This window comes from Mauremys mutica, chromosome 9 (genome assembly GCF_020497125.1).
Source record: "Mauremys mutica isolate MM-2020 ecotype Southern chromosome 9, ASM2049712v1, whole genome shotgun sequence".
NCBI classification, from domain to species: domain Eukaryota; kingdom Metazoa; phylum Chordata; order Testudines; family Geoemydidae; genus Mauremys; species Mauremys mutica.
Window position 1 is genome coordinate 47,466,111 of NC_059080.1, and position 25,181 is coordinate 47,491,291.

At 50.0% G+C, this 25,181-nt stretch overlaps 1 protein-coding gene across 10 annotated transcripts in view; it reads right to left on the reverse strand.

The window, feature by feature from the left end:
* Window positions 1-17,418: 17,418 nt before the first annotated feature.
* The window catches only part of ZNF185 (zinc finger protein 185 with LIM domain), a 122,316-nt gene continuing 114,553 nt past the window's right edge, over window positions 17,419-25,181 (reverse strand). For 5 of the 10 annotated variants that reach the window (XM_045029061.1, XM_045029059.1, XM_045029058.1 and 2 more), the window contains 4 exons: window positions 22,443-22,508; window positions 21,532-21,634; window positions 20,636-20,734; window positions 17,423-18,987 (listed from right to left, as the gene is read on the reverse strand). In XM_045029061.1, the coding sequence (XP_044884996.1) occupies window positions 20,636-20,734; window positions 21,532-21,634; window positions 22,443-22,508 (268 nt within the window). In that variant the 3' untranslated portion in view covers window positions 17,423-18,987. Of the gene's footprint in view, window positions 18,988-20,635; window positions 20,735-21,531; window positions 21,635-22,442; window positions 22,509-25,181 lie in introns of all 10 variants that reach the window. The other 5 variants (XM_045029060.1, XM_045029064.1, XM_045029062.1 and 2 more) reach the window with 5 other exon arrangements.

The following is a 25,181-nucleotide window of genomic DNA, read 5'->3' on the forward strand; positions in this document are numbered from 1 at the left end:
GAAGCTGTATGCAAATTATGGAAATCAGCGATCAGATATTATGCAAATTGCTGTGTGAAACATGCGTGTCTTTACACCGTCTTTTGTGCAGTGTGCATGCATGTTCCTATGTGCCATGGGGTTACCAACTTTCTGATTGCAGAAAACCAAACACGATAGCTCCACCCTGCCCCCCCACCTTCTCTAAAGCCCCTCTCTCGCTCCAGCCCCCCTCCCTCATTTGAGCTCCCCACCCTCGTTCACTTTCACCGGGCTGGGGCAAGGGGTTGGTGTGCAGAAGGAGGTGAGGGCTCCAGCTGGGGGTGTGGGCTCTGGGATGTGGCTGGAGATGAGGGGTTTAGGTGCAGGAGGGCGTTCCGGGCTGGGGCAGGGGTGCAGGCTCTTGGAGGGAGTTCAGGTGCAGGAGGGGGCTCAGGGCTGGGACAGGGGGTTGGGGTGCGGGAAGCAGTGAAGGCTCTGGCTTGGGGTACAGGCTCGGGGGGGGGTGAGGATGAGGGGTTTGGGCTCTGAGCTGGGGCCGAGGGGTTCAGAATGTGTGAGGGGGTGCGAGGTCCAGGAGGGAGTTAGGGTGCGGGAGGGGGCTCAGGGCTGGGGTAGGGATTTGTGGTGTGGGCTCCAGGCAGCACTTATCTTAGGTGGGTCCCAAAATCGGCCAGCAAGTCCCTGCGGGCCCCTAGGTGGAGGCGTGGCCAGGCGCCTCTGCACGCTGTCCACGCCTGCAGGACCTGCCCTCAGCTCTCATTGGCCGCAGTTCCCGGCCATTGGGAGCTGCGGAGCCAACGCTTAGGGCAGGGGCAGCACACGGAGCCCCCATGGCCATCCTTGCGCTTAGGAGCCGGACATGCCTGCCGCTTCCGGGAGCCACGCAGAGCGAGGGCAGGCAGGGAGTCTGCCTTAGCCCCTCTGCACTGCTGACTGGACTTTTAGCGGCTCGGTCAGTGGTGCTGACCGGACCCATCAGGGTCCCTTTTCCACCAGACATTCCAGTCAAAACTGGACACCTGGCAACCCTAATCCTAAAGTGTCAGTAGATTTATTGCAATCTTATGTGGGAGATTTGAGGATACCATAGGTGGGAGGCATGGACAACAGATGAGCCAATGAGTAACTTGTGTGTAAATTTGAGCAGCCTCAGGGCCCTATTGATCCTTGGACCCAAAGGAAAGGTGTAGTGCAGTTCATCAGCCTGAAAGGTTCAATAGCTATGAGCCAGATGTCAAAAAAATCATGAGATTGGCTTTAAAATAAGAATTTTTTTAAAATAATAAAGTTTGAATTCTTTTTATTTGTCTTCCTTCTGAATCCTTAGGGTGCACTCAGGTCACTTTTTCAAGTGCAACCCTGAGGGCTAGAAACTTGCTTTTTAAAAATGAAACTGAGATTCTTACACAATCAGTTGACTGCAGGAGCTGAGGCCTTAAGAAAAATACCAAATGCCACAAGACACGCAATAAAATCACAAGAGTTAGCAACAGTGATGTAGAGCTCTGTAATGGGGTCAGACTCACCCCTGCGACGCCTCCTGCTGGTGACTCTGGGAATTAACTCTCTGCACCGCTGGAGCGCCCTCTGCAGGCCGGTGATCCGCCTGTCTTCAGGCCCCCCGTGTCCCTCCCTGGACCCGGTGCCCTCTTACATGGGGTGCTGCCCCCTAGCAGTAACCCCATTCTCTCTGGGTTTCCCCTGCCCAGGGAACCCCCACCTTCTATCCCCACTTCACCTCAGTAGTGGCTACTGCCCAGTCTCTATCTAGCCCCCGTTCGCTGGGGCAGACTGCAGTATCCAGTACTCATCATCGGCAAAGGGGGTTTGGACCTGCTGCCTTGGCCTACCCCTGGGCTGCCCCCTGCAACCCCCAGTACCTGTTAGCCCTCTGCTAGGCCACAGCCTGGGGCTTTCCAGGCTGGAGCTCCCCAGCCTTCCCCCAACCCTGCTTCCCTCAGGTACTGAGTCTAGCTCCCTGCAGCCAGGCCCTTCTCCCTCTGAAAGCAGAGAGAGACTATCTGCCGCTGGCTTCCCTGGCCTTTTATAGGGGGCCAGCTGTGGCCTGATTGGGGTGTGGCCCAGCTGCAGCCACTTCCCCAATCAGCCCAGCTTTTAGAGCTGCTTTCTCGAGCCTTGGCCCCTTCCCAGGGCTGTTTTTAACCCCTTCAGACCAGAAGCAGGGGTCCCCCCTGCTACCGCTCTGCCTGCTTGGGCTGCCCTGCTGGCTGGAGCATTCCCCCTTCTCTGGCTGCCTTGCTGGCTGAAGCTCCTTCTCCCTTCCTGGGCTGCTGCTGGCTGGAGGGCTCCTTCCCTGGACTGCTACTGCCACTACTGCTGAGCAAGTGAGTGAGGGGTGGGGGGGGCCTTGCTGGCCAGCCCCCACTCCCCCTCTCTGGAGGGAGAAGCCAGGACCCCACCACCACCACCACTACAGCTACCACCTGGGGGGGGGTCCTTCCTGCCTAGCCACCAGGGCTGCTGGAGAAGGAGGAGCTGCTGCTGCTGCTGGAGCTGTGTTTGTCCTGGGGAGCTGCTGGAGCCTGGAGGACAAGGAGGAAAAGGACTGTGAAGACCACCGGCTGTTGGGGAGCGCACAGGATTCTGAAGACCACTGTGGAGGGGGCCACCAAGGACTGAGTAACTCTCTAACTGTGCTTTAGTGGTGGGGGTTTAGACTGTGTTTGTGGGGGCACAGGGGGTGTGGCGTGGAGCCTGCCCCCTGGTCCATCTGTGTCCCCCCCCCAACCCCCGCCACCACCGCTGCCCCCTCCACCACCCCCGCAGGCTGCTTACCATCTGCCTCAGTTCCTGCCTCTGGGACTCAGCTGCTTGCCTGGCCTGCCACGCCCTATTGCCACCGTTTGGGCCTCCAGCAGCAGCCAGCCAGCCATTGACTGTGCACAAGTGCTTGTGGGTGTACGCACCCCCCCTTCCCCTGGACTGACCCCTTCCCCTCTGCAACAGGCCCCCTAGCTTTGCCCCTAGTAGCCTTCCCTCCACACACACCCCCGCCCAGCTTCAGTTTGTTTGCCTGCCCCGCCCATCTCCCTTTGAAGCTTTGTTTGTCCTGCCCCAGCCCTGAAGCCAGCCCCTTGGTCCCTCTGCCCCACTCCCAGCCTGGTTGCTCCCTCCGCGGCCCCTCGCCCTGATTAGCCCCTCCCCTCGTGCGCCCATAGCCCCATCAGTGCGCTTGTGCCTCTCCCTTGTTTAAGTTGCCCCTCTTGCACTGCACCCCCATTGCTCTTGTTTCCCCCCTCCCCCCCGTGCAGCTAGAGGAGCCGGATTTCGATCCTGTGTCGGTGACTGACCCCCCCCCCGAGTCATTGATACTCCCCATATCTGCCCCCCCCCCTCCCGGTTTGGCACCCTCCTCCCCTGCCCACAGCCTAGCAGGGAGGAGTGGTTGACCTGTTCTTCCCCCCTGCCCCCTTTCTCCGGTGTTTGCCCTCCCTCCCGACTCAGCGTGGCGGGAGACATGGCGGGTGGGACCCCTGGGACAACTCCTGTCCCCCCTCCCCCGCCTGCTCCCCCCAAAACTCCCCCAGTCTCACCCGCCGCTGCCGGACCGCCTGCCACCGCTCCCGCTGAGGCGCCGGCAGCGGCGACCGACGGGGTGCCCTCTGCTGCTGCCACGTCCCTCGCCCCTTCCACCTCTGGGGGAGCCCCCCCAGCCGGCGGAAAGGGCCAGGGCAAAAAGAAGGGAAAAGGCCCCGCTAGGAAGACAAAGCCCTCCATGGCGGAGCCTGCCACCGCTGCCGCGGCCCCGCCACCGGCCGCGGCGTCCCTCCCCGCTGTCCCCTCCACCAGCTCTGCGGGTGCCCCTCCCTCGGCCCCCAGAGCGTACGCCCAGGTGGCGGCGGCCCCCCCGCCCGCCGCTACGTCATCTCCCCCGACCGCCGCCTCCGCTACCATCTACAGCGGCCGGGGCCCCTTCCCCACCTTGACCCGGAAGCACGGCGTCCATTGCCTCCTGGTGCCCGCCTCGCCCCACGTGGAGACCTACGTGCGGGCGCTGGCGAGGGTGGTGGGGCCCACGGCCATCGTGGCGGCCTCCAAAATGTACGGCAAGGTGGTTTTCTTCCTTGCCTCGGAGGCCGCCGCCCAGGAGGCGGTGGAGAAGGGCCTGGCGGTGGGGGGCGTGTTCGTCCCCCTCGAGCCGCTGGAGGACCTGGGTGTCCGAGTGGTCCTGACCTCCGTCCCGCCCTTCCTGCCCAATGTCACCCTGTTACCCGCCCTCTCTACTTTGGGGAAGCCCATCTCCGTAGTGAGCCCTCTCCCCTTGGGCTGTAAGGACCCCGCCCTCCGTCACGTCCTCTCGTTCCGCCGGCAGGTGCAGCTTCAGCTACCGCCGGCGGCACGTGGCAGAGAGGCGCTCGAGGGGTCCTTCCTGGTCCCCTATCAGGGGGCCCAGTACCGGGTGCATTACGCCACGGGGGAGGCCCGGTGCTTCCTCTGCCGGGCGACGGGGCACGTCCGGAGGGACTGTCCCTTGGCCCGGCTCGGAGGAGCTCTCGGGACCCCCGAGCCCCGGCAGGGTGCCGGCCCCGCCATCGCCGGTGCCCCTGACCGCCCGGTACCCATAGCCGCCCCTCCTCCCCCTCAGTCCGTCACTGCTCCCACTCGGGCCTCAGGGGTACGTTCTCCGGGGCGCCCAGATGAGCGGGAGACCCCCGCCTCCGCTGCCTGCACTCTGGCGGGGCCTGTGGAGGAGGGTGCGGCAGGGGTACTGCCGGGCGTGGGAGGGGGCTCTCCCCAGGGGGACTCCTCCCTCCCTCCTGTTGTTCCACCGGTGCCTCTCCCAGCCCCCAAACTGTCTTCCCTGCCCCCTGACCCAATCCCTGTTGACCAGCCCGCAGGCGATGCCATGGAGGGCTGGACCCGGGTGGAGGGTAAGCGGGGTAAGCGGAAGGCTCAGGCTCGTGCTCAACTCGTGCCGTCTGCCGCAGGAGCAGGACCATCGGTAAGCGGCTCCTCGCGGCCAGGCACGGGGGTTTGAGGGGTAGGGAGGGGGTCCCCAGTGACACCGGGCTCGGGCTCAATGGCAGGCAGAGCAGCCTCGGCACGGGGAGATGTGGAATCCTCAGGGGGCCCCCACCCGGGAAGGAACTCGATCGCCCCGCACCACCGGTATAGTTAAAGTGGTATAATTTGTGTGTGTAGACAAGGATAATGTGCCACTTTATCCCATTAAGGAAATTCTGCTGCTGGAGACTAAAGACGCATTAAGGGTTATTTTTGCTCTGAGGATTCAATATGCTCACACAATTCACTAATCAAGCTTGGTAGCTGTGGGCACCAGGAACTCACCTCTTTGTAACAACTCTGAATTCCTATCCCATTTTCTTCCTACATCAAAAAACATTGGAAAAAATTATGCATGCAGCACCACCCTGGGATGGGACTCTCACACTACACCCATCCAATATTCTGTAGACAGAACAGAACACATTCTGACACACTGATTAAAACAAGAGATTGTAAATGCTGTTTCGGTCTGTTGTCCATAAAATCCATAAAAGAACAAGGGTATTTGGAATATAAACTGTATATAGAATAAAATTGGTGTCTTCTAATGTGCATATGGTTATAAAAAGTGAAAAAAATGTGGCTTTGTTGGGATTTTGCAAAGCCCTGAGATTTGCCATGATGAGGATAGCAGCAGGTGTGTTTATAACTTTGAGTTAGTTTCCCAGACCTGAAGAAGAGCTCTGAGTAAGCTCAAAAGTGTGACTCTCTCACCAACAGCAGTTGGTCCAATAAAATATATTATCTCCCCCCCACCCCCGTCTATCATGCTTCTTGATAAAATTGGACTTTAGAAGGGATTTCAAGTTCACACACATGAAGCAGCAATACAAATAAATATAACTAAGTATGCGTGGGAAACCTGGCATGATATCTGAGCTAATACTTTGCACTGATACAGCACCTTTCATCTAAGGAGCTCCCAGAGCTGTGCAGAAATGGACATTGTCATAATCTCCTTTTCACACAGGAAAGAAAAAGCCCATGGTCGAGGGCTCAGGGGGAATAAATCTCCATGAGATTTCCCTCAAATTGTTCCATCGGGGACTTGGCTTTTCTCCCTTATTATTATCTTTCCTAAAACTCTGTGGAGGCAGGAGGAAGATTTATATCTATCCCCTATCCTGATCCTCCCAGTCTGCACCCCTTTCCTGCACAGATCCCTAGACAAGCCCCAGGGGCTCTTTGGGGTATGGAGAAAGTTGTTTGACTTAGCTTCTGCATGCCTCCGCCTCCTCCCCTGAGCTCGCCGCCACATCCTGCTTCTCCCCCCTCCCTCCCTGTGCTTGTGCCCTGAAACAGCTGTTTGGCGCTGCAAGTCTGGGAGGGAGAAGGGAGGAGGGGGAACGTGGCGCGCTTGGGGAAGGAGGTGGGGCTGGGGCGGGGATTTGAGGAGGGGTCCAATAGGGGCAGAGTTAAGGTGGGAACTTTTGGGCAGGGGTGGCATCGGGGCTGGGCCAGGAGCGCGAGCACCCACTGGCGCAGAAAAAAGTTGGTGCCTGTGCTTTTCTGTATGCAGATCTGGAGACATGACCCCCAACTCAATCAGGAATAGAATCCAGGTCTACTAACCCTGATTTCTCCTGCTCTAACCAGAAAGTCTTCCAATCTGTCAGCTGTGTTCCCCACCCACTCGCTATGTGAAGTGCTTCTTTGTAATTTATCCCTGAAACAAGGACTACATGTACTTTGCTAAATGGACTCCCAGGTCATTCAGATCCAACCAGGGATTTGGAGCAATCAAATTTTTAATTGCTCTGCTCCGGCACCAATAGTGACTGCTCCAGCTCCACTCCAACTCCGCTCCACGCTCCAACTCAAATTATTTTTTAACTAAATAAAAAAGTGCATACTGTAATTTTGAAAAAACATTTTTATTCAGACTTTTAAAACAATTTAAATGTCAACAGTGATACAAACTAGAATCATTCATAATTCATTCTGTAAAAAATTATTGCAGCAATCGTCATCTTTCATAGCCTGCTGCAAATCATTTAAAATTAACTTTAAAGCCGAAAACAGTCACTCTTCACTAGCTTGAGTTGTTGGCATGCTCAAAGCAATTCTACAGGCAGCCTGAATGCAGTATGGGTATGCAGCTGTGAATGGCTTCAAAATCAGATTTAACTTTTAGCCTCCCAATAGACTCCATCGCCTCACAATCTTCCCAAAAGTTTCTTTCGAATAATGCTTTATTACAATTATGAATCGCAGAAACTCGCTGGCATCTTTCTTGTTTATCCAATTCCTTTTCGAAGTTGTCATCTTCTGAAGAATTGATGCTTGAATTATCTTCATTTCCCCGTGATGGTTGAAGATGTCTCAGGGATGGTTGCTCGAACAAGTTCAGAGTGGAGACGGAAGTTTGAGAACAGCCTGCTATTTCTGAAGGATGTGAACTTTCCAAAACCGCAAATTCGATTGTTGATGACTCTGTGGTGTTTTATTTTCTTCGACCTCTTTCGCTGAGTTCAAATGTAGCAATAGATTTTGTTTTTCGAGTCGTCAAGCAATATCAAGGAGCCCTTCCTTTGCTTTTGGTATTTCCCTTGAGGTAAGAAGAATCCAATACAGTAGGTCAACATAAACTCCAGCAAGGAAATTAATATTGTCAAAAAGCTTCTCTTCGCGTTTCTGCATGGAGGATAGAATTCTTTCTCCAAGTTGTCCAATATTTTCTTGCAAGAATTTTGACAGTTTTCACCATTCCTTCATTAAAACTCCTGGGGTTACATCAACAGCTTGAAGATTCATGGTTGTTTGGTTTGGCTTTGCCAAGAGGTCTCACAGGTTCTTCACTTCGTCCCATTCAGCTTTTGTTAACTTGAGTTCTCTTGTTCCAGCAGCAGCCACTTGTTAAGTAAGATTGAAAAATGGGAAGCCGATCAATTATCCCAAATGTTGAACCCCAGCGAGTCACAGTATCCAATGACTGAGTTACCCCATGTAGATCAAGCAGAACACTTCGAATACTTGGGGTTCGTAGTTTGACAATGACGTCGAATTTTTGCCAGAAATTTCTACGCATGTTCTTTGTTCAGCCCATCCCAGATTGCCAACTGAAGAGTGTGAATACCACACTTCATCAGCTGGACTTTTGAGTCATCCTCATGAAACCATGTTGGAAGTATGAGGCTAGGGTCATTAACCCATTGTGCAGCAGCATCCATGTTGAGTTCAATTTAATCCACTCCTTTAGTTCCTTCATCAGGTAAAATAGCTTCAGTTCTGTCCACATCCCTGTTCTCAAAGGTAGAAATGGTTTCATTGTCCTCGCTGAAATTTTTGATGGCACACGTCATGTTTGCTGCATTGTCAGTGCAGATGCTCAGCACTTGCATTTCACTGATCTCAAATTTTTCTAAAATAGCTTTTCACGTACGAAGAATTGTGACACCCTTCAATGTCAATTATGTCCAAGGTTTTTACCACAGCTTTATCTTTTCCTTCGTGCATGACTCCGATAGACAGTCCACATCTCACAGGCGTACAGCAGAGTTGGAAGCACCACTGCTCGGTAGACCTTCAGCTTCGTTGGTAGGCTGATCCCTCGACGTTCCCAGACGTTGGAGCGCAATCGGCCAAATGCAGAGCTGGCTTTAGCAATTCTGCAGTTTACTTCATCATCGATTGACACTGCTTGGGAAAGGGTACTGCCCAGGTACATGAAGTGGTCCACTGCCTGAAGTCTCTGTCCATTTACAGTGATGGACAGTTCTGAGTACGGAACATGGGGAGCTGGCTGGTGCATGACCTCAGTCTTCTTGATGTTAATAGTGAGACCGAAGTTGTTGCATGCAGATGAAAACTTGTCCATACTGGCTTGCGTTTCTGGCTCTGTACTAGCATTCAGAGCACAATCATCGGCAAAGAGAAAGTCTCAAAGTACAGTTTCCTTCACCTTGGTGATGTCACGCAGTCGCCTCAGATTGAATAGTTTCCCATCAGTTCTGTACTTCAGGCCTACTCTTTCAGTGCAGTGTTGAAAGGCATCAGTCAGAGTGGCAGAGAATATCATGAGCCATCATACCGTGATGAAATTGACGTACCATTTGTATGAATCTGTCTGGACAGCCGAATTTCGACATGATCCTCCACAGGCCCTGGTGACTGAGAGTCAAACATTTTCGTGAGGTCCACAAAAGTTGTGTAGAGTTCACGATTCTGCTCTTGACATTTCTCCTGTAGCTGACGTGCAGCGAAGATCATGTCAATAGTCCCACGTCCCTTGCGGAAGCCGCACTGTGATTCTGGCAGTAAGCCCTGCTCCAGGTGAGTGATCAATCGGTTCAACAGAACCCATGCAAGAATTTTCCTCACTGTAGAGAGCAGCGAGATTCCATGGTGATTGTCGCATACCTGGCGATTGCCCTTCCTCTTATAGAGGTGCACGATGGACGCGTCTCTAAATTCCTGTGGAATGGATCCCTGCTTCCAGAAGGACTGAAACAGCTCAGTGAGCTGGGTGGATGGGGTTGTCAGGGAGGGGTAGTACCTCTGATAGGGGAGCAATATGGTAGTACATACTAACACTTAGGCCTGGTCTACACTAGGACTTTAATTCGAATTTAGCAGCATTAATTCGAATTAACCGTGCACCCGTCCACACCAGGAAGCTAATTAGTTCAACCTAGAGGGCTCTTTAGTTCAAATTCTGTACTCCTCCCCGGCGAGGGGAGTAGCACCAACTTCGACATGGCTATGTCGAATTAGGCTAGGTGTGGACAGAAATCGACCTTAGTAGCTCCGGGAGCTATCCCACAGTGCACCACTGTTGACGCTCTGGACAGCAGTCCGAGCTTGGATGTTCTGACCAGCCACACAGGAAAAGCCCCAGGAAAATTTGAATTCCTTTTCCTGTCTGGCCAGTTTGATTCTCATTTCCTGGTTGGACATCGGGGCGAGCTCAGCAGCACCGGCAACGATGCAGAGCTCTCCAGCAGAGGAGTCCAGGCAATCTCAGAATAGAAAGAGGGCCCCAGTATGGACTGAGCAGGAAGTCTTGGATCTGATCGCTGTGTGCGGCGATGAGTCTGTGCTTTCGGAGCTGCGCTCCAAAAAACGGAATGCAAAGACCTACGATAAGGTCTCCAAAGCCATGGCACTCAGAGGATACAGCCGGGATACAACGCAGTGCCACGTGAAAGTCAAGGAGCTGAGACAAGGCTACCAAAAAATCAAAGCAGCAAACGGACGCTCCGGAGCCCAGCCCCAGACATGCCGCTTCTACGAGGCACTGCATGCCATTCTCGGTGGGTCTGCCACCACTGCCCCACCAGTGTCCGTGGACTCCGACGATGGGATACTGTCGACGGCCAGTTCCTCGGCGATGTTCACGGACGGGGAAGATGAGGAAGGAGATGAGGAGGCAGTCGACAGCGCTTACAACGCTGGTTTCCCCGACAGCCAGGAGCTCTTCATCACCCTCATGGAGATCCCCTACCAACCCTCCCCAGCAGTTACCCTGGACCCTGAATCAGGGGAAGGATCAGTTGGTAAGTGCTTTAAACATGTAAACTTTTATTATTAATGTAACAGGAATCTGAACTATGTGAAAAGGAGGTCTATATATATGGGGATAGAACAGAAATCCTCCTGGGAGATCTCCACGAAGCTCTCCTGGAGGTAATCGAAAAACCTCCGCATGAGGTTCCAGGGAAGAGCTGCCTTATTGGGTGCTCCGTGGTAGCACACTTTTCCGCGCCAGGCTATCCTCAGGTACTCTGGGAGCATTGCCTTCACGAGCATGGCAGCATAGGCCCCTGGTTTGTGCTGGCTTTCATGCAGCATGCGCTCTCTATCTCCTTCAGTGACCCTCCTCAGGGTGATCTCGCTCGGCGACTCCTGCATCTAATTAGGGAAATTACTGTAATGTTACGCCTGGTCCAACGTATTTTTAAAAAATTTCCAGACAGACGACGGCGTAGCAGAGACTCAGCACGCTGCTGCGTGACAAGCGTAACGGAAAGCCAAAGAATCAAATGGACGATCATGGAGGGAGGGAGGGGGGACTGAGGACACAAGCTATCCCACAGTTCCTGCAGTCTCCAAAAAGCATTTGCATTCTTGGCTGAGCTCCCAATACCTGTAGGGTCAAACACATTGTCCGCGGTGGTTCAGGGCATAGCTCGTCAATGTACCCCCACCCCCAGAAGGAAAAGGGAAAAAAATCGTCTCTTGACTCTTTTAAATGTCACCCTATGTGTACTGAATGTTGCTGGTAGACGCGATGCTGCGGCACTGTACTGTAGCATCCTCCCCCCCCCGCCTCATGGGTGGCTGACGGTACAATATGACTGATATCCGTCGTCATCATCAGCCTTGCGGCAGATGGTGTAGTGCAATACGACTGCTATCCGTCCTCATCAGGGCCAGCTCCAGACCCCAGCGCGCCAAGCAGGTGCGTGGGGTGGCATTGTCCTGGCAGGGCGGCATTTGGCTCCGGCGGACCTTCCGCAGTCATGTCTGCGGGAGGTCCACCGGAGCCCTGGGACGAGCGGACCTGCCGCAGGCATGACTGCGGAGGGTCCCCTCTTCCCGCGGCTCTGCTTGAGCTCCCGCAGGCATGACTGCGGTGGGTGCGCTGGTCCCGCGGCTCGGACAGAGCTCCCGCAGGCATGCCTGCGGATGCTCCACCGGAGCCGCGGGACCACGGGATGGTCTGCAGGCACTTCTGCCCCAGCCGCGGGACCGGGGAAGGGCGGCGGAATTTCTAGGGCCCCCCCTGGTCCTCATCATCAGCCCATGAGTGCTACTGCTTCCCAGTAGATGGTACAGAATGGCTGGTAACCGTCTTCATCATAGCAACAGGGGGCTGATCTCCATCAGCCCCCGCCCTTCATGTGTAAAGAAAAGATTCTGTACTGCCTGGACTATCATAGCAGCAGGATGCTGGTCTCCTCTCCCCCACACTGCTTAATGTCTTGTCTGGACTATCATAGCAGCTGGAGGCTGCCTTCCCCTCATTTCATTTCACTAACAAGTCACTGTTTCTTATTCCTGCATTCTTTATTACTTCAGCACACAAATGGGGGGACACTGCAACGGTAGCCCAGGAAGGCTGGGGGAGGAGGGAAGCAACAGGTGGGGTTGTTGCAGGAGCACCCCCTGTGAATGGCATGCAGCTCATCATTCCTGCATGATCTGACACGGAGCGGCTGTGCTCTCTGGTTCTCTGATACACTGGATCTTTAGTACACTTGCCCCATATTCTAGGCAGGACTGATTCTATTTTTAGATACCATAAAGGAGGGATTGACTCGGGGAGTCATTCCCAGTTTTGTCTTTTGCGCCCCCAGCTAATCTCGGCCAGGGGCACCTATGACAGCAGCAGAAGGTATAGTGCAATACGACTGGTAACCGTCATCTCATCGCCAATTTACAATGGCATGGTTGACGGTACAGAACGGCTGCTAATCATCTCTGCTGTCATGCAAAAGCAAATGAATGCTGCTGTGTAGCGCTGCTGAATCGCCTCTGTCCGCGGCATCTAGTACACATACGGTGACAGTGACAAAAGGCAAAACAGGCTCCATGGTTGCCACGCTATGGTGTCTGCCAGGGCAATCCAGGGAAAAAGGGCACGAAATGATTGTCTGCCGTTGCTTTCCCGGAGGAAGGAACGACTGACGACAGTTACCCAGAACCACCCGCTACAATGATTTTTGCCCCATCAGGTACTGGGATCTCAACCCTGAATTCCAAGGGGCGGGGGAGACTGCGAGGGGGTGGAACAGGGGCAGAGTTTGTGCTTTCCGGATTGCCTGCAGCAGGAGTGCGCACGAGATAGGTGCTGTGCATGGTCTTGTTCACAGAGACAGACTAGACTGTGTTCATTGTTCGCAAAAATGTATCTTTGCAAGGAATTCACTCCCTTTTTCCCATCACACAGCTTCGACTGTCTCCAGACCTGCCCCAGCATCCCCCTCACAGAGGCTGGCGCAGATTAGGCGGCAAAAGAAAAAGACACGGGACAAGATGTTCGCTGAACTTATGGGCTGCTCCCGAGCCGAGGCGGCCCAGCAGAGCCAGTGGAGGGAGAACCTCTCTCAGTACCAGCGCTCACACAGCGAACGGGAGGAGAGGTGGCGTGAGGAAGACAAACAGGCGACTCAAACGCTGCTTGGACTAATGAGGGAGCAAACGGACACGCTCCAGCGCCTTGTGGATGTTCTGCAGGACCGCAGGCAGGAGGACAGAGCCCCCCTGCAGTGTATCTGCAACCGCCCTCCCCCGCCACAAAGTCCCATACCCCCCTCACCCAAAATAACAAGAAGGAGGGGCACCAGGGGCCGTGAAAACTGTCACCGCACCCCAGCAGAGTGCTCAAGTACCCAAAAGCTCCCATTCCCTAAATTTTGAGAAGTCCTTCCCTTCCTGACTCATCCAAGCCCCAATCCCAGTTTCATCCCCTAACTGTCTAGTTGATTATTAAAAATACTTTGCTGTTAATTACTGTTTCCGTCATGTTTTTGTACAGAAGACTGTGTTTGAAGGGGTGTGTGGGGAAGGGGGTTGGTAATTGCATAGGACAGTCACCTTTACCAGGGTACAGACACGGGGGCAGGATCAGCAGCAGGTCACACACACAGTGCAGTCAGTAGGCACCCTGGTCGGTATGGGAGGTGGTTTCCATGTTCTGTGTGGGCTGGGGGGGTACGTGACTTTGTAGCGGGGGAGGGCGGTTACAGATCTTATGCAGCGGTCCTTGTCCTGGACCACAGAGCCACGCAGCAGGGGAATCTGTAGCCGTCCTCCTCCACAACAAGAACACATAGCCCCCGCACACAGAGTCCCAAAAAGGAGGGATGGCAGGCTCCGTTGAAACAACCAGTCCGGCACTGCGGACCGCTCTAGGAGCAGGAGCCTGTCATTCCTCGAGTTTAGAGGCGGTCTTTACATCACTGCACACCCTACCCAGCACAGTCTGCATCCCAGTTTCAACCCTTTAACACAAAGTCATTAATAAAGAAACCTTTGTTAAGTAACAAGTATTTTGTTTTTACACGTGTGTTGGAAGGGGGGAAACGGGGTGAACGGTGTATCTAACTGCAGAGGATAGTCAACAGTAACTGGATAAAGAAACAGGGGCAGGTTCAGCTTCTCTGTAAAGAAACTGAACAGTCACAGGTCACGCTGCTCGCTGAGGAACCTAGCTTTCAAAGCCTCCCGGATGCACAGCGCTTCCCGCTGGGCTCTTCTAATCGCATGGCTGTCTGGCTGAGCGTAATCAGCAGCCAGGCGATTTGCCTCAACCTCCCATCCCGCCATAAAGGTCTCCCCCTTGCTCTCACAGAGACTGTGGAGCACACAGCAAGCTGCAATAACAATGGGGATATTCGCTGAGATCCGAGCGAGTCAGTAAGCTTCGCCATCTCCCCTTGAGACGTCCGAAAGCACACTCCACCACCATTCTGCACTTGCTCAGCCAATAGTTGAAGAGTTCCTTGCCGCTGTCCAAGGCGCCTGTATAGGGCTTCATGAGCCAGGGCATTAGAGGGTAGGCTGGGTCCCCGAGGATCACTATAGGCATCTGCACATCCCCAACAGTTATTTTGTGGTCTGGGAAGAAAGTACCTTCCTGCAGGCGTCTAAACAGACCAGAGTTCCTGAAAACACGCGCGTCATGAACTTTGCCTGGCCACCCGACGTTGATGTTGGTAAAATGTCCCCTTGGTCCACCAGTGCTTGCAGCACCATTGAAAAGTAGCCCGATTTCTCAGCAGCTGACTGTGGAAGAGGTGGACGATAAGGTGCGAGGAGTTGACAACGTCCATAACTGCAGTGGGCTCCATGCTCGCAGTGCTGTTGCGTCCGCACTGTCACTCACCAGAAAAGTGCGCGAACTGATTGCCCGCCGGCGCTTTCAGGGAGGGAGGGCGGGAGTGACGGTTCAATGATGACAGTTACCCAAAAGCACCCTCGACACATTTTTCCCCCAGCAGGCATTGGGGGCTCTACCCAGCATTCCAATGGGCAGCGGGGACTGCGGGGACTGTGGGATAGCTGCCCACAGTGCACCGCTTCCAAAGTTGATGCTTGCCCCGTTAGTGTGGACTCACAAAGTCGAATTAGTGTCCTTAGTGTGGATACATAAATTCGACTTTGTAAGGTCGATTCCACAAATTCGACTTAAGTTGAATCGAACTACTCTTGTAGTGTAGACATACCCTAAGACACAGACTTTATATTAAAGCGTTTTTGAGATATTAATTAGAAATTAACTTTTCATCACTTCCTTAAAGGGACTGTAGCACCCTTAGGAAGAATTTTAGGACATGTGTTCACAGAAATGTTTTTTCTTAAAATGACCTAAGGATTCACCCCCAAAGTTGTGTTTTCCAATCACTCTGGATATATCACAAAAATCACTCCTAATTTATGCAAAAATGTTTACTGTATATTTATATGCCTGCTGCAGGCGACTTTTTCAGTAAATTTAAAATTACAAACAACGCTACCAAAAGACCGTTGAACAGATTACATAAAATAAATCCACCAGAGTGATACGGGAGCATGTACAAATGTACTGGTAACGGGAGCCCGTGTAAGAAATGAGCTTAAGTGGTTAATATCTCTTGTGATATCTTAATATATCAATAAACAAAAACATTATTTTTTTGCAATATACCTGTTTGTGATATCTTAAATGTTGCGTCTTGCTCACACTTTTCTGTAATTGCAGCACTCAGCGTGTCTTGTTGATCAACCCTTACAAAAAAAGTATCAACACACACTAATCCAACTAACTAATCTATGTGAGTACATACTCGCCTAACCTTGGCACAAGGGTGGGAGCAGTCCGCAGTGTTGCTGGATGTGTCATAATTATCTGATTCTTTAATAATAAAACATATCTCAAAAAATCTTTGTAATTTTGTATGTGTATATTAAATCCTGATTTCAGCCGAAGTGAGAATAACTGTGACATATTACGTAAAGTGGTAAAGTAGATGTTAATATCAATTGTTATACAATCTGAAACTTTTTGACACCTTTAGGACTTTCTTGCTAAATATCATTCATTTTGGATTGAAAATGAAAAAAAAAAAAAACAATCCAGAGCAGTGGAGCAGTCAAGATTTTCTGTGCTCTGGCTCCGCTCCAGCTCCAGGCAAAAACCTGCAGCTCCACTGCTCCGCTCCAAAGCCCTGGATGCAACGTCACTTTTGGAACACAGTGTCTCTGTGTTTTTTGGCAAAAGGCTATTTGGCAAGAATTTAGAGTAACTCTCAATGTGTCAATACAACACAGGCAACAGGTAGGTATTCAGAAACCACTCCCAGGAAGAGCACACACTGATGAAGAGCACCATTCTGCTAACTAGAATGTCCCCGAAAATGCAGAAGTCACATCTGGGGGAACATGAGTAGAGTTAACTGAAAAAACAGTTTTAAAAAATGCTTCTTTTTTGACTTTTTATACTGTTTTTTAAAAAAAATTGATGCATTTTTAGAAAAAAAAATTTCCACCAGGGCTGGCTGGAAAACTGAAACATTTTTGGTGAAAATTGATGACATTGTATTATCAAAAAATTTGGGAAGATTTGGAGAGAAGGGCAGTTGACAGGCAAGGATGGCAAATGTGGGTAGCCCAATGTGCAGCTAAGCACAGGATGGACTAAGGTCTAAGGTAATTTGAATATTCGATTTAAAATGTCTTTGGGGAAAAAAATTGGAAAATTCTGAGCAACTCTACACATAAGCATCATCTCATGGAAAGCTTCCAGGACCACAGAAGCATGCTTGGTCCTGCCTCAGTACAGAGGCTGGACTGGATGGCTTTTCAAAGTCTCTTCCTGCCCTACATATCTATGATTCTATAATTGTCCCAGGCCGGGGTAATCCATGGGTCAAATCCAGATCGCCAGACACTTTTATACAGACCCTGAAATATTTTTATTTACTTATTATCATCATTATTGTTATTTATTATTACTTTCTCTGGAGTATGGACCTTGACTATACCTTGACCAAGAAATGTGGATCTTGGCAATAAATAATTGACTAACCCTGGTCCCAGGGAACTCTCCATAGAGCAAATAAGTAGTGTCTGAGGGAGCCCCATCGAGAACATCACACGAGACAGACTCACTTGTGCTCATTTCTAAATGCTGAAGAATTTTTAAATGGATAATCCCTCACACTCTTGGAATGACTGGAGCAGGAGCTTCTAATTTAGATTCCCCTCTCATGCCCAGTAGCGGCTGGTTTGGAGGGCAGTAGCTCATCCAGCCTTGAGCTGTATGCAAGGCTTTATGGCATTTAAATCCTACCTTCTCCTATGAATACTTTGCCCTTAATTCTCATCTCTCCACTTTTTTCCCAAAGCCTGAACCTTCAGAAAGTATGTGGTGGCTTTATTGATGCTAATATTCTTAGGCCATCAGGAAAAAAATCACACAGTCTATCAAACCAAATGACTCCAGTTGGCAATAAGAACATGTTTACATTGTGACACAGGTAAGTAAATTACAGGTAACACCTCGGTGTTTATTAGAATTGTACATAGATGTTAAACAAGTGCTACAGAGAAACACAGCAACCAACAACGATGAAGCAAAAAAACTGTAATGAACTGAAGCCTATTCCGCAATGCTTTGCAAGATCATTTCAAACACCAAACAGGAAACTATGGAATTAGTTAACAATTAGCTGTGTGTATCTTCCGCAGAAGGAGCACCTATAATAGAGTGTCATGTTGTGGGATTTTAAATAATCCCCTTGGACTGTGGGAGAGCCAGCCTTGCAACAGGAGTTTTGCAACAAAAATAGTGCCCCAAACACATCTACCTTGTCCCAGCTACTCTTCCAGTGGTTCCCAAGGTACTTCACACCAAGATTTTCAAAAGTGAGCAGTGATTGAGTGCCTCAATTTTGAGCTGTCCATATGAGTGATGAATACTTGGAGCTATATTTTAAGGCAAGATAGCTAAGTATTCAGGGTGATCAACAATCTCAGTGGCATAACTCTCAACCTTAACAAAGGCTGAATGTGAGAGCTAAAAATTACTCAAGAGCTATATTTTGAGTTATGTACAACATTTGTTACAACCTAAGTTTTGTGCTTCAGCATTTGTGCTGTAAATAATTTACAGTAATTATAGAAGTGGGATAACAACAGGCATTTATACAGAAGTCAATTTAGATCTCAGATGAGAGATATTCCTTGTAATGAGGGACAGTAGAGTTGAATATTCACTGGGCATGTTGTGTAAGGCCATCAGAGTCACCCCACACAAAGTTAAACTAGCATACCAGATGAAAAAATGTGCAAGCTCTCCAAAACATGTAGCAGACATGCATGGTGCTGAAGAAATCCACTGGAGAGTAGGAAGAGAAGGGAAATTGAAGCTCACACACAATTAAGGCAAAGTCAGTCTGCAAGTTCTTCAGAAAATCCATTGCAGGCAAGGGGAAAGCAATTGTCATTTATCATCAGAATATGGGAATGAAGTTCTCTTACAGCTAGATTCAGCCTGCATTGGATAAGCTCCCAAGACCCTAAGCTTGGCCTTTCACACCTTTAGTACCTATAGGCAGCCTGATTGATGTAATCAGATGCAGACCAAGATGCACTCTGATTGTAAAAATCAAAGAAAGGGAAAGATCAAAGAAAATCCTAACATAGCTTCAGAGAGAAGCTTCTGCCTGATTTCCAGGGTGCTAAGCACTCTCAAATCCCACTGAAGTTAATGGTAGCTGGAGGTGCTCAGCACCTTTCAGAAATCAGGCCACTTCTCTTTTGCAGAGGACACTCCCTTGTCTCCTTAATGTCAGCACTTGTCTTGTGTGCTGTTAACAAAATAAACTAGTGGATGTTAAACTCATTCATTGTGATGAGATGGTGAGAGGGAAATAACTCCAGGAAAGAGGTAGCAGGAGATTTGGTATCTTAGCCAGTCAGGCACTGCTGGATACATTCCCATATACACTGCTGAAGTCTTCCAACTGGTTGGCTCCTTCAGTTCTTCAAGATCTAAGAGCAAAAAGGAGAAGCTGAGTGCAAGAACTGGGTGCTGCACAGAAAATGGCACTACAGAGGCCACTGGAGCAGATATAAGCATAGAAGGAGTGGGATGCAAAAGCTTAGCTAGTCTTATCTAATCAAAAGTGACAATAAAGCAGCCGTGTACAATGAAGCATGTGTATATATCATCAGAGAGAGAAAACCATTTCTGATCTCATTGCAATGGCAGAGGCCACTCATTTTATCTTATGTTTGTGCCTTTATTTCAAGCTAGCTACCAAACAAAAGAAAACTAAAAAATAAATCTAGTTCCTTTTGGGTTGGCAAAAACTATAGTACAGTATCTTAAATTTAGACTTTTCATACTGCTTTTGACCCCCAAAAATCTTCACAAGCAGGAATCACTTCACCCACCACTGCAATGCTGCCACATCTAGCTGGAATGTGGCAGCTGTGTTTGTAGAAATTTTGGTGGTGCCCAGAACCCACCCCCCGAAACTCTGCCCCCCCAACTCTGCCCCCCTCCTGCCTAAGCCTCTGAATGGGAGTTTGGGTGGGGGGAGGAGGTCTGGGGTGCAGCCCTGGGCTGGGGATTAGGGTGCAGGAGGGGTGCAGGGTGCAGGCTCTGGGATGGAGTTTGGGGTGAGAGGGGGTTCAGGTTCTGGGAGGGAGTTTGGGGGCGGGGGTGTGTGTGAAGGGGAGGGGTGCATGCTCTGGGAGGGAGTATGGGGCTAGGAGGGGGTGCAAGGGTGAGAGCTGTGGGACTGAGGATGAGGGGTTTGGGGTGTGGGATGGGGCTCAGGGCTAGGGCAGAGGGTTGGGTGAGGGCTGTGGGGCTGAGGATTAGGGTGCAGGGGGATGAGGGCTCTGGCTGGGGCTGGGGTTGGGGGGGTTGGGGCATTGGAGAGGCTCAGGGCTAGGGCAGAAGGGCAGGGTAAGAGCAGCCTGCCCTGCCATTAGTGGATGGAGGGCACTAGGACCCTGCAGCAGCAGTTGATGCTGGGAGCCAGCAAAGCAGAGTCAGCATGAGCTGCAGGCTCTGGGGCCCAGGGGAGGTGAGTGGGGGCAGCAAGTGGGGGCCGGGGGACACTCAGGGGAGGTGTGTGGGGGCAGCAGGCGGGGCCGGGGGAAGAGACCCAGCCCCAAACATTGGTGGAGCTGGGCCCCTGGGCCCTGAATATTGGTGGAGCCCAGGCACCACGAGTGTATATAACTGACCGCCCCAACCACAGGTTAGTACAGGAAATGAGGAGGAATATTGTATCCAGCTGATACTGAAGAAGATACTAACTATGTGTAACTGCCACTTCATTCACTAATCAAACCAGGTTTCTGCTTGATTTGACCAACTGAAATCACGATTTCTTCATTACTAGAGAGTATGTCCAGGAGAGGATGGCCCGGTTATGCAGATCCTCTGGACTAGCAATACATTTCTGTAGGTCAGGGACTTGGAGTAACAATGTAATGGTTGGTCAGTGCCTTCCATTGTAGGGACACAGGAAGATTCTTGTGCAGATGTGATTCTATGATTCTATGAGAAGCACAGAATTGTTGGCCACCCTATAACTGCGAGTGTTAGTGTTCACCATCCTTTATGCTTTCCATGAGCTAGTGTCCATCCAGTCATGCTAACCCTGGAAAAAGTGGCACTCACCTAGAAGAGCTTCTCATAGCACTGGTCACAGTGGACAATGTCACGATGAATGAATATTTTATCCAAGAGGTCTCCCATTGCCTTATGGCAAATCCCACACTGTGGAAACAAAAACAGGGGGTTGGATGGTTACCAGAGCCCTATTTAGAAGCACATATAGGAAGAGGATTGAGAAATGAGTGGCACTCTCTGTATTTTTAAGTGAATTTAAAGCTGGTGAAAGGTGCTGGATTAATGGCCCTGAAGTCTAAAAATCTCTGCTTCTTTAAAGAACAGGTAAGCACAAGCCATATCACAGGAAGCTCCCCATATACACCTCATCACCTCAGTGTACATCAACCTTGAGGAATGTACATCAACTTCAGGAAGAGAGGGAATGTCAGTCTCCATAACACATCCAAAACTCAGCTTCTCTGCTTGGGATGCTAATTGTGTGGTCGACTTTTTAATGCAGACAACTGTGAACTAAGGCCACTAACTAAATTCACCTTACCCACCAGTAGCAACAAGTTTCAGTCACTATTGGATATGAAATAGTGATCTACTATTACAAACCCTCTGAGCCATCCAATGCCTGACAATCACTGTTTGTTTGGTCAATTTGCTGTTTAATTTCACTGGATTATAAAATCAGTTCAATCAACATGATAACAAAGGGATCTTCTAGCTCAATAATTAGTTTATACAGCAGCCCAAGATAATTTTTGTGGGCACTTTCAAAATCTGTGGCGACATGACTTCCTACTCCAAGATGGACCCAGATCTCGTTTGATCTGCTTTTAAGCTGAAAGTCTGAACAAATATTGCCTTATGATCACTTTCCCAGCCACAAGTCCCCTCCAGTTCCATTACATACTAACAAGTAGAGAATGACCTTTAGTAATAATGTCCCTTACCCTAAAGCAGTATTCATGGCAGTAAACATTGAGATGTTCTATCATTATCTTAGGGCAGTCTCGGATCTCATGGCCACAGTAAGTGCAGACACCGTCACATGACCTGTGGGGTTGGAGAGGAAAGGACTCGAATCACAACATCACCACACCTCGATAACACAAACAGTTCCTGTCCCTGAGTAGGAGTAAAGGCAATCTTAGATCTAACACCAGCACTACCATGCAGTACAAAAGTGGACATCTGTCCATATGTCTTGGCAGTGCCAAGAGCCGATACAGAAGTATCTGTGGTGTAGCAGGATTGCCAGAGTTCAAGGGCAAAGATTCCTATGTAGTTACTCCAAAGCAGCATGGCAGCAGGAAGCACTGTTTTAATACCACCCCCAGTAACTCTATGGCTGATGCTCTTTATTCTCCTTGGACAGTTCTAACCTTCCTTACCAGGAAGCCAAAGAAAAGGACATTATTTTACTGAACACCTACATATGATATAAAAGATCATATACAGTAAAGCCTTAAAGAATGTTTCTGTATAACAAGGATCGGCAACCTTTGGCACGCGGTTCGCCAGGGTAAGCACCCTGGCAGCCGGGCTGTTTGTTTACCTGCTGCATCCGCAGGTTCAGCCGATCACGGCTTCCACTGGCCGTGGTTCACCACTCCAGGCCAATGGGGGCGGCAGGAAGCGGCGGCCAGCACATCCCTCATCCCGCACCACTTCCCGCAGCCCCCATTGGCTAGAGTGGTGAACCGCGGCCAGTGGGAGGCGCGATCGGCCAAACCTGCGGACACGGCAAGTAAACAAACCGGCCCGCCAGGCTACTTACCCTGGCGAGCCGCGTGCCAAAGGCTGCCGATCCCTGCTGTATAACATCCCCTGGAAATCACCCCAGTGCAATGAATTTTCCTACCTCTGGGAGGCACTGGTGTGCAGGTAGTTTGCTCTCTCTATGTCAGGCAAATCAACCAGGCTGTCACTGGAGAAGAGAGAGAGGGAGGGAGGGATCATTGCTTGACAGTCACATGTAGGAGCGGAAACATTAATCATCAGTGCAGTGCATCCGAAAATTCTAATTGGGTCACAGTGCTGCTGAGCAACTTCCCAGGTGCCTCTTTACTGACAAGAGGGTCGTCCCTTGCCTATTAAATATCAATAGACATTTTCTTAAAAGTGAGTGCTGTGCTAGTGAAAGGCAGCAAAGTGTCATCACCACAGACTGAACTTTCCTTTTATGCACAAGGCACGTACTGAATGAGGGGCAGCAGAGCACAAGCTTTCCCTGCTCGGGCTGTGCACCTCACTCCCAACCCAGAGGGACCACTCTGATGGTGAGACAGGGTAGTTTAGGCTCTAAGGCCCACCCAGTGCCTGGCCTCTCCGCTAAGTAGGCTGACGAGGGTGCTAACTAAGGTATATGGTTTTGTGACCTGGAAAGAGATTATGTATGTGACGTTGCACTCTATATGATTTTATGAAAATATGCTAATGTAACTGGAATATGCCTTATGCAAAAGGTCTCTTGTAAGGTGTCATTACAAAGCTTATAATCTACTGAGTGTGATCATCCTATTTGTGTATAAATGTACCACTCTTGTATCTGAAATTAGAAATATGAAATATAACTCTGAGGACCTATTGTAATTATGCAAAGTGTGGGCCATTAATGGTGGTTTGGAATATTGATGGCTCCCATTAACCAGGACAATTGACTGCAGATGGCTCTGTTTTACCTGTAAGTCTTCCTGTATACGTGTGTGCTGGCATGTGGGTAATGAAGTCTTATAGTGACATGTGATCATGTCAGCTGAACTGGAATCCATCTCTAACCTAGTGCTTTTCCATTGAGAAGGTGCGGGAGGTGGGAACCCAGTGGGACAAAGGATTCCTGCCTTATGCAAAAGATATATAAATGGGTGGAACAGAACAAAGGGGGCCATCATGAGAAATCCCCTAGCTACCACCTGAGCTGGAACAAGGGCTGTACTGGGGAAAGGATTGTGCCCAGACTAGGAAGGCATCCAGTCTGTGAAAGAAACTTATTGAAACATCTTTCAGGGTGAGATATTATCTGTACTTAGTTGTATTACCGTATTAGGCTTAGATTTGCGTGTTTTATTTGATTTTGCCTGGTAATTCACTTTGTTCTGTCTGTTACTACTTGGAACCACTTAAATCCTACTTTCTATATTTAATAAAATCACTTTTTACTTATTAATTAACCCAGAGTATGTGTTAATACCTGGGCGTGGGGTGGGGGTGGGGGGCAAACAGCTGTGCAGATCTCTCTATCAGTGTTATAGAGGGTGAACAATTTATGAGTTTACCCTGTATATGCATTATACAGGGTAAAACGGATTTATTTTGGTTTAGACCCCATTGGAAGTTGGGCATCTGAGTGTTAAAGACAGGAACACTTCTGTTAGCTGCTTTCAGGTTAAGCCTGCAGCTGTGGGGCAAGTAATTCAGACCCTGGGTCTGTGTTGGAGCAGATGGGTGTGTCTGGTTCAACAAGACAGAGTGCTGGATTCCCGAGCAGCCAGGGCAGGAAAGCAGGGGCAGAAGTAGTCTTGGCACATCGGTTGGCAGTTCCCAAGGGGGTTTCTGTGATTCAGTCTGTCATAATGTATACAGCAAAAGCTGTGTACAGGCTGGTTTACCCAGCTAGCTTGAATCCAACTAGGTGGATAACTGAAGAGAGCACAGTGCAGGCTTCAGAATGGGCAAGCGCTAGCATTTGTGCCAAGCCCATGCTACGCAGTCTGAAGCCCATGCTGTGCTGCCTTCACTGCTATTGTTACCTGCACTAATTGGATTCAGCTTAGTTCAGACAGGCTAGCTTGTGCACAGCTTTTGTTGTGTACATATATCATGAGACCACTAACTCATTTGACATTGGCCATTGGACAGACTGAGGTAAAATTCTGGCTCCACTGAAGTCTGTGAAAAAACTCCCATTGATTGCAGTGTGGCCAGGATTTCACACAAGGCATCCTATTAACTTTTTAGGATATCATTAATATTGATTGTAGTACAACTCTCAATACCTACCCAACGTGGTAGGCACTCCACAGACAAATAAAAGACACAATCCTTGCCCCAGTGAGCTTCACGTTTGTTTACTTTCTTGAAGACATTTGTGTTAGAAATACTGTGAGCACACGAGTGAATGCTGATATTCCAAATATAAAAGCACATCTCTAAGTAACTGAGATCTGCTTTTGAGACCAGAATAGCTAGAAGCTGACAATGGTAACATTGCTGTGGCCAGCGGATTATAAACTCTAGTGCTGTACTGAGTGAGGATAAAAGCACAGCAAGCATGAATTTACACAAGATGTTAATGTTTACCAGGTGAGCATAAATAGAAAGCAAAGAGAGCCAAATACCACTCTCAATTACACTGGTGAGAATCTGAAATAACTTCACTGACTTTAAACAAAATTTAAAACACATTGTGAGTTTTGGCTTGAAAATAGATAATTTTTCAATCAAGAATGGTCCTATTTTTGACAGAAAACCCACAACAAATCTGTTTTCGCACCAAATCCAACCACTTTTGCAAATATGCAATGAAGCCCATCAGCATCAAACACTGAGGTTTTGGAATTTCAGTGTGACTGTTTCACTACCCTAAACCAACAGACTCAGT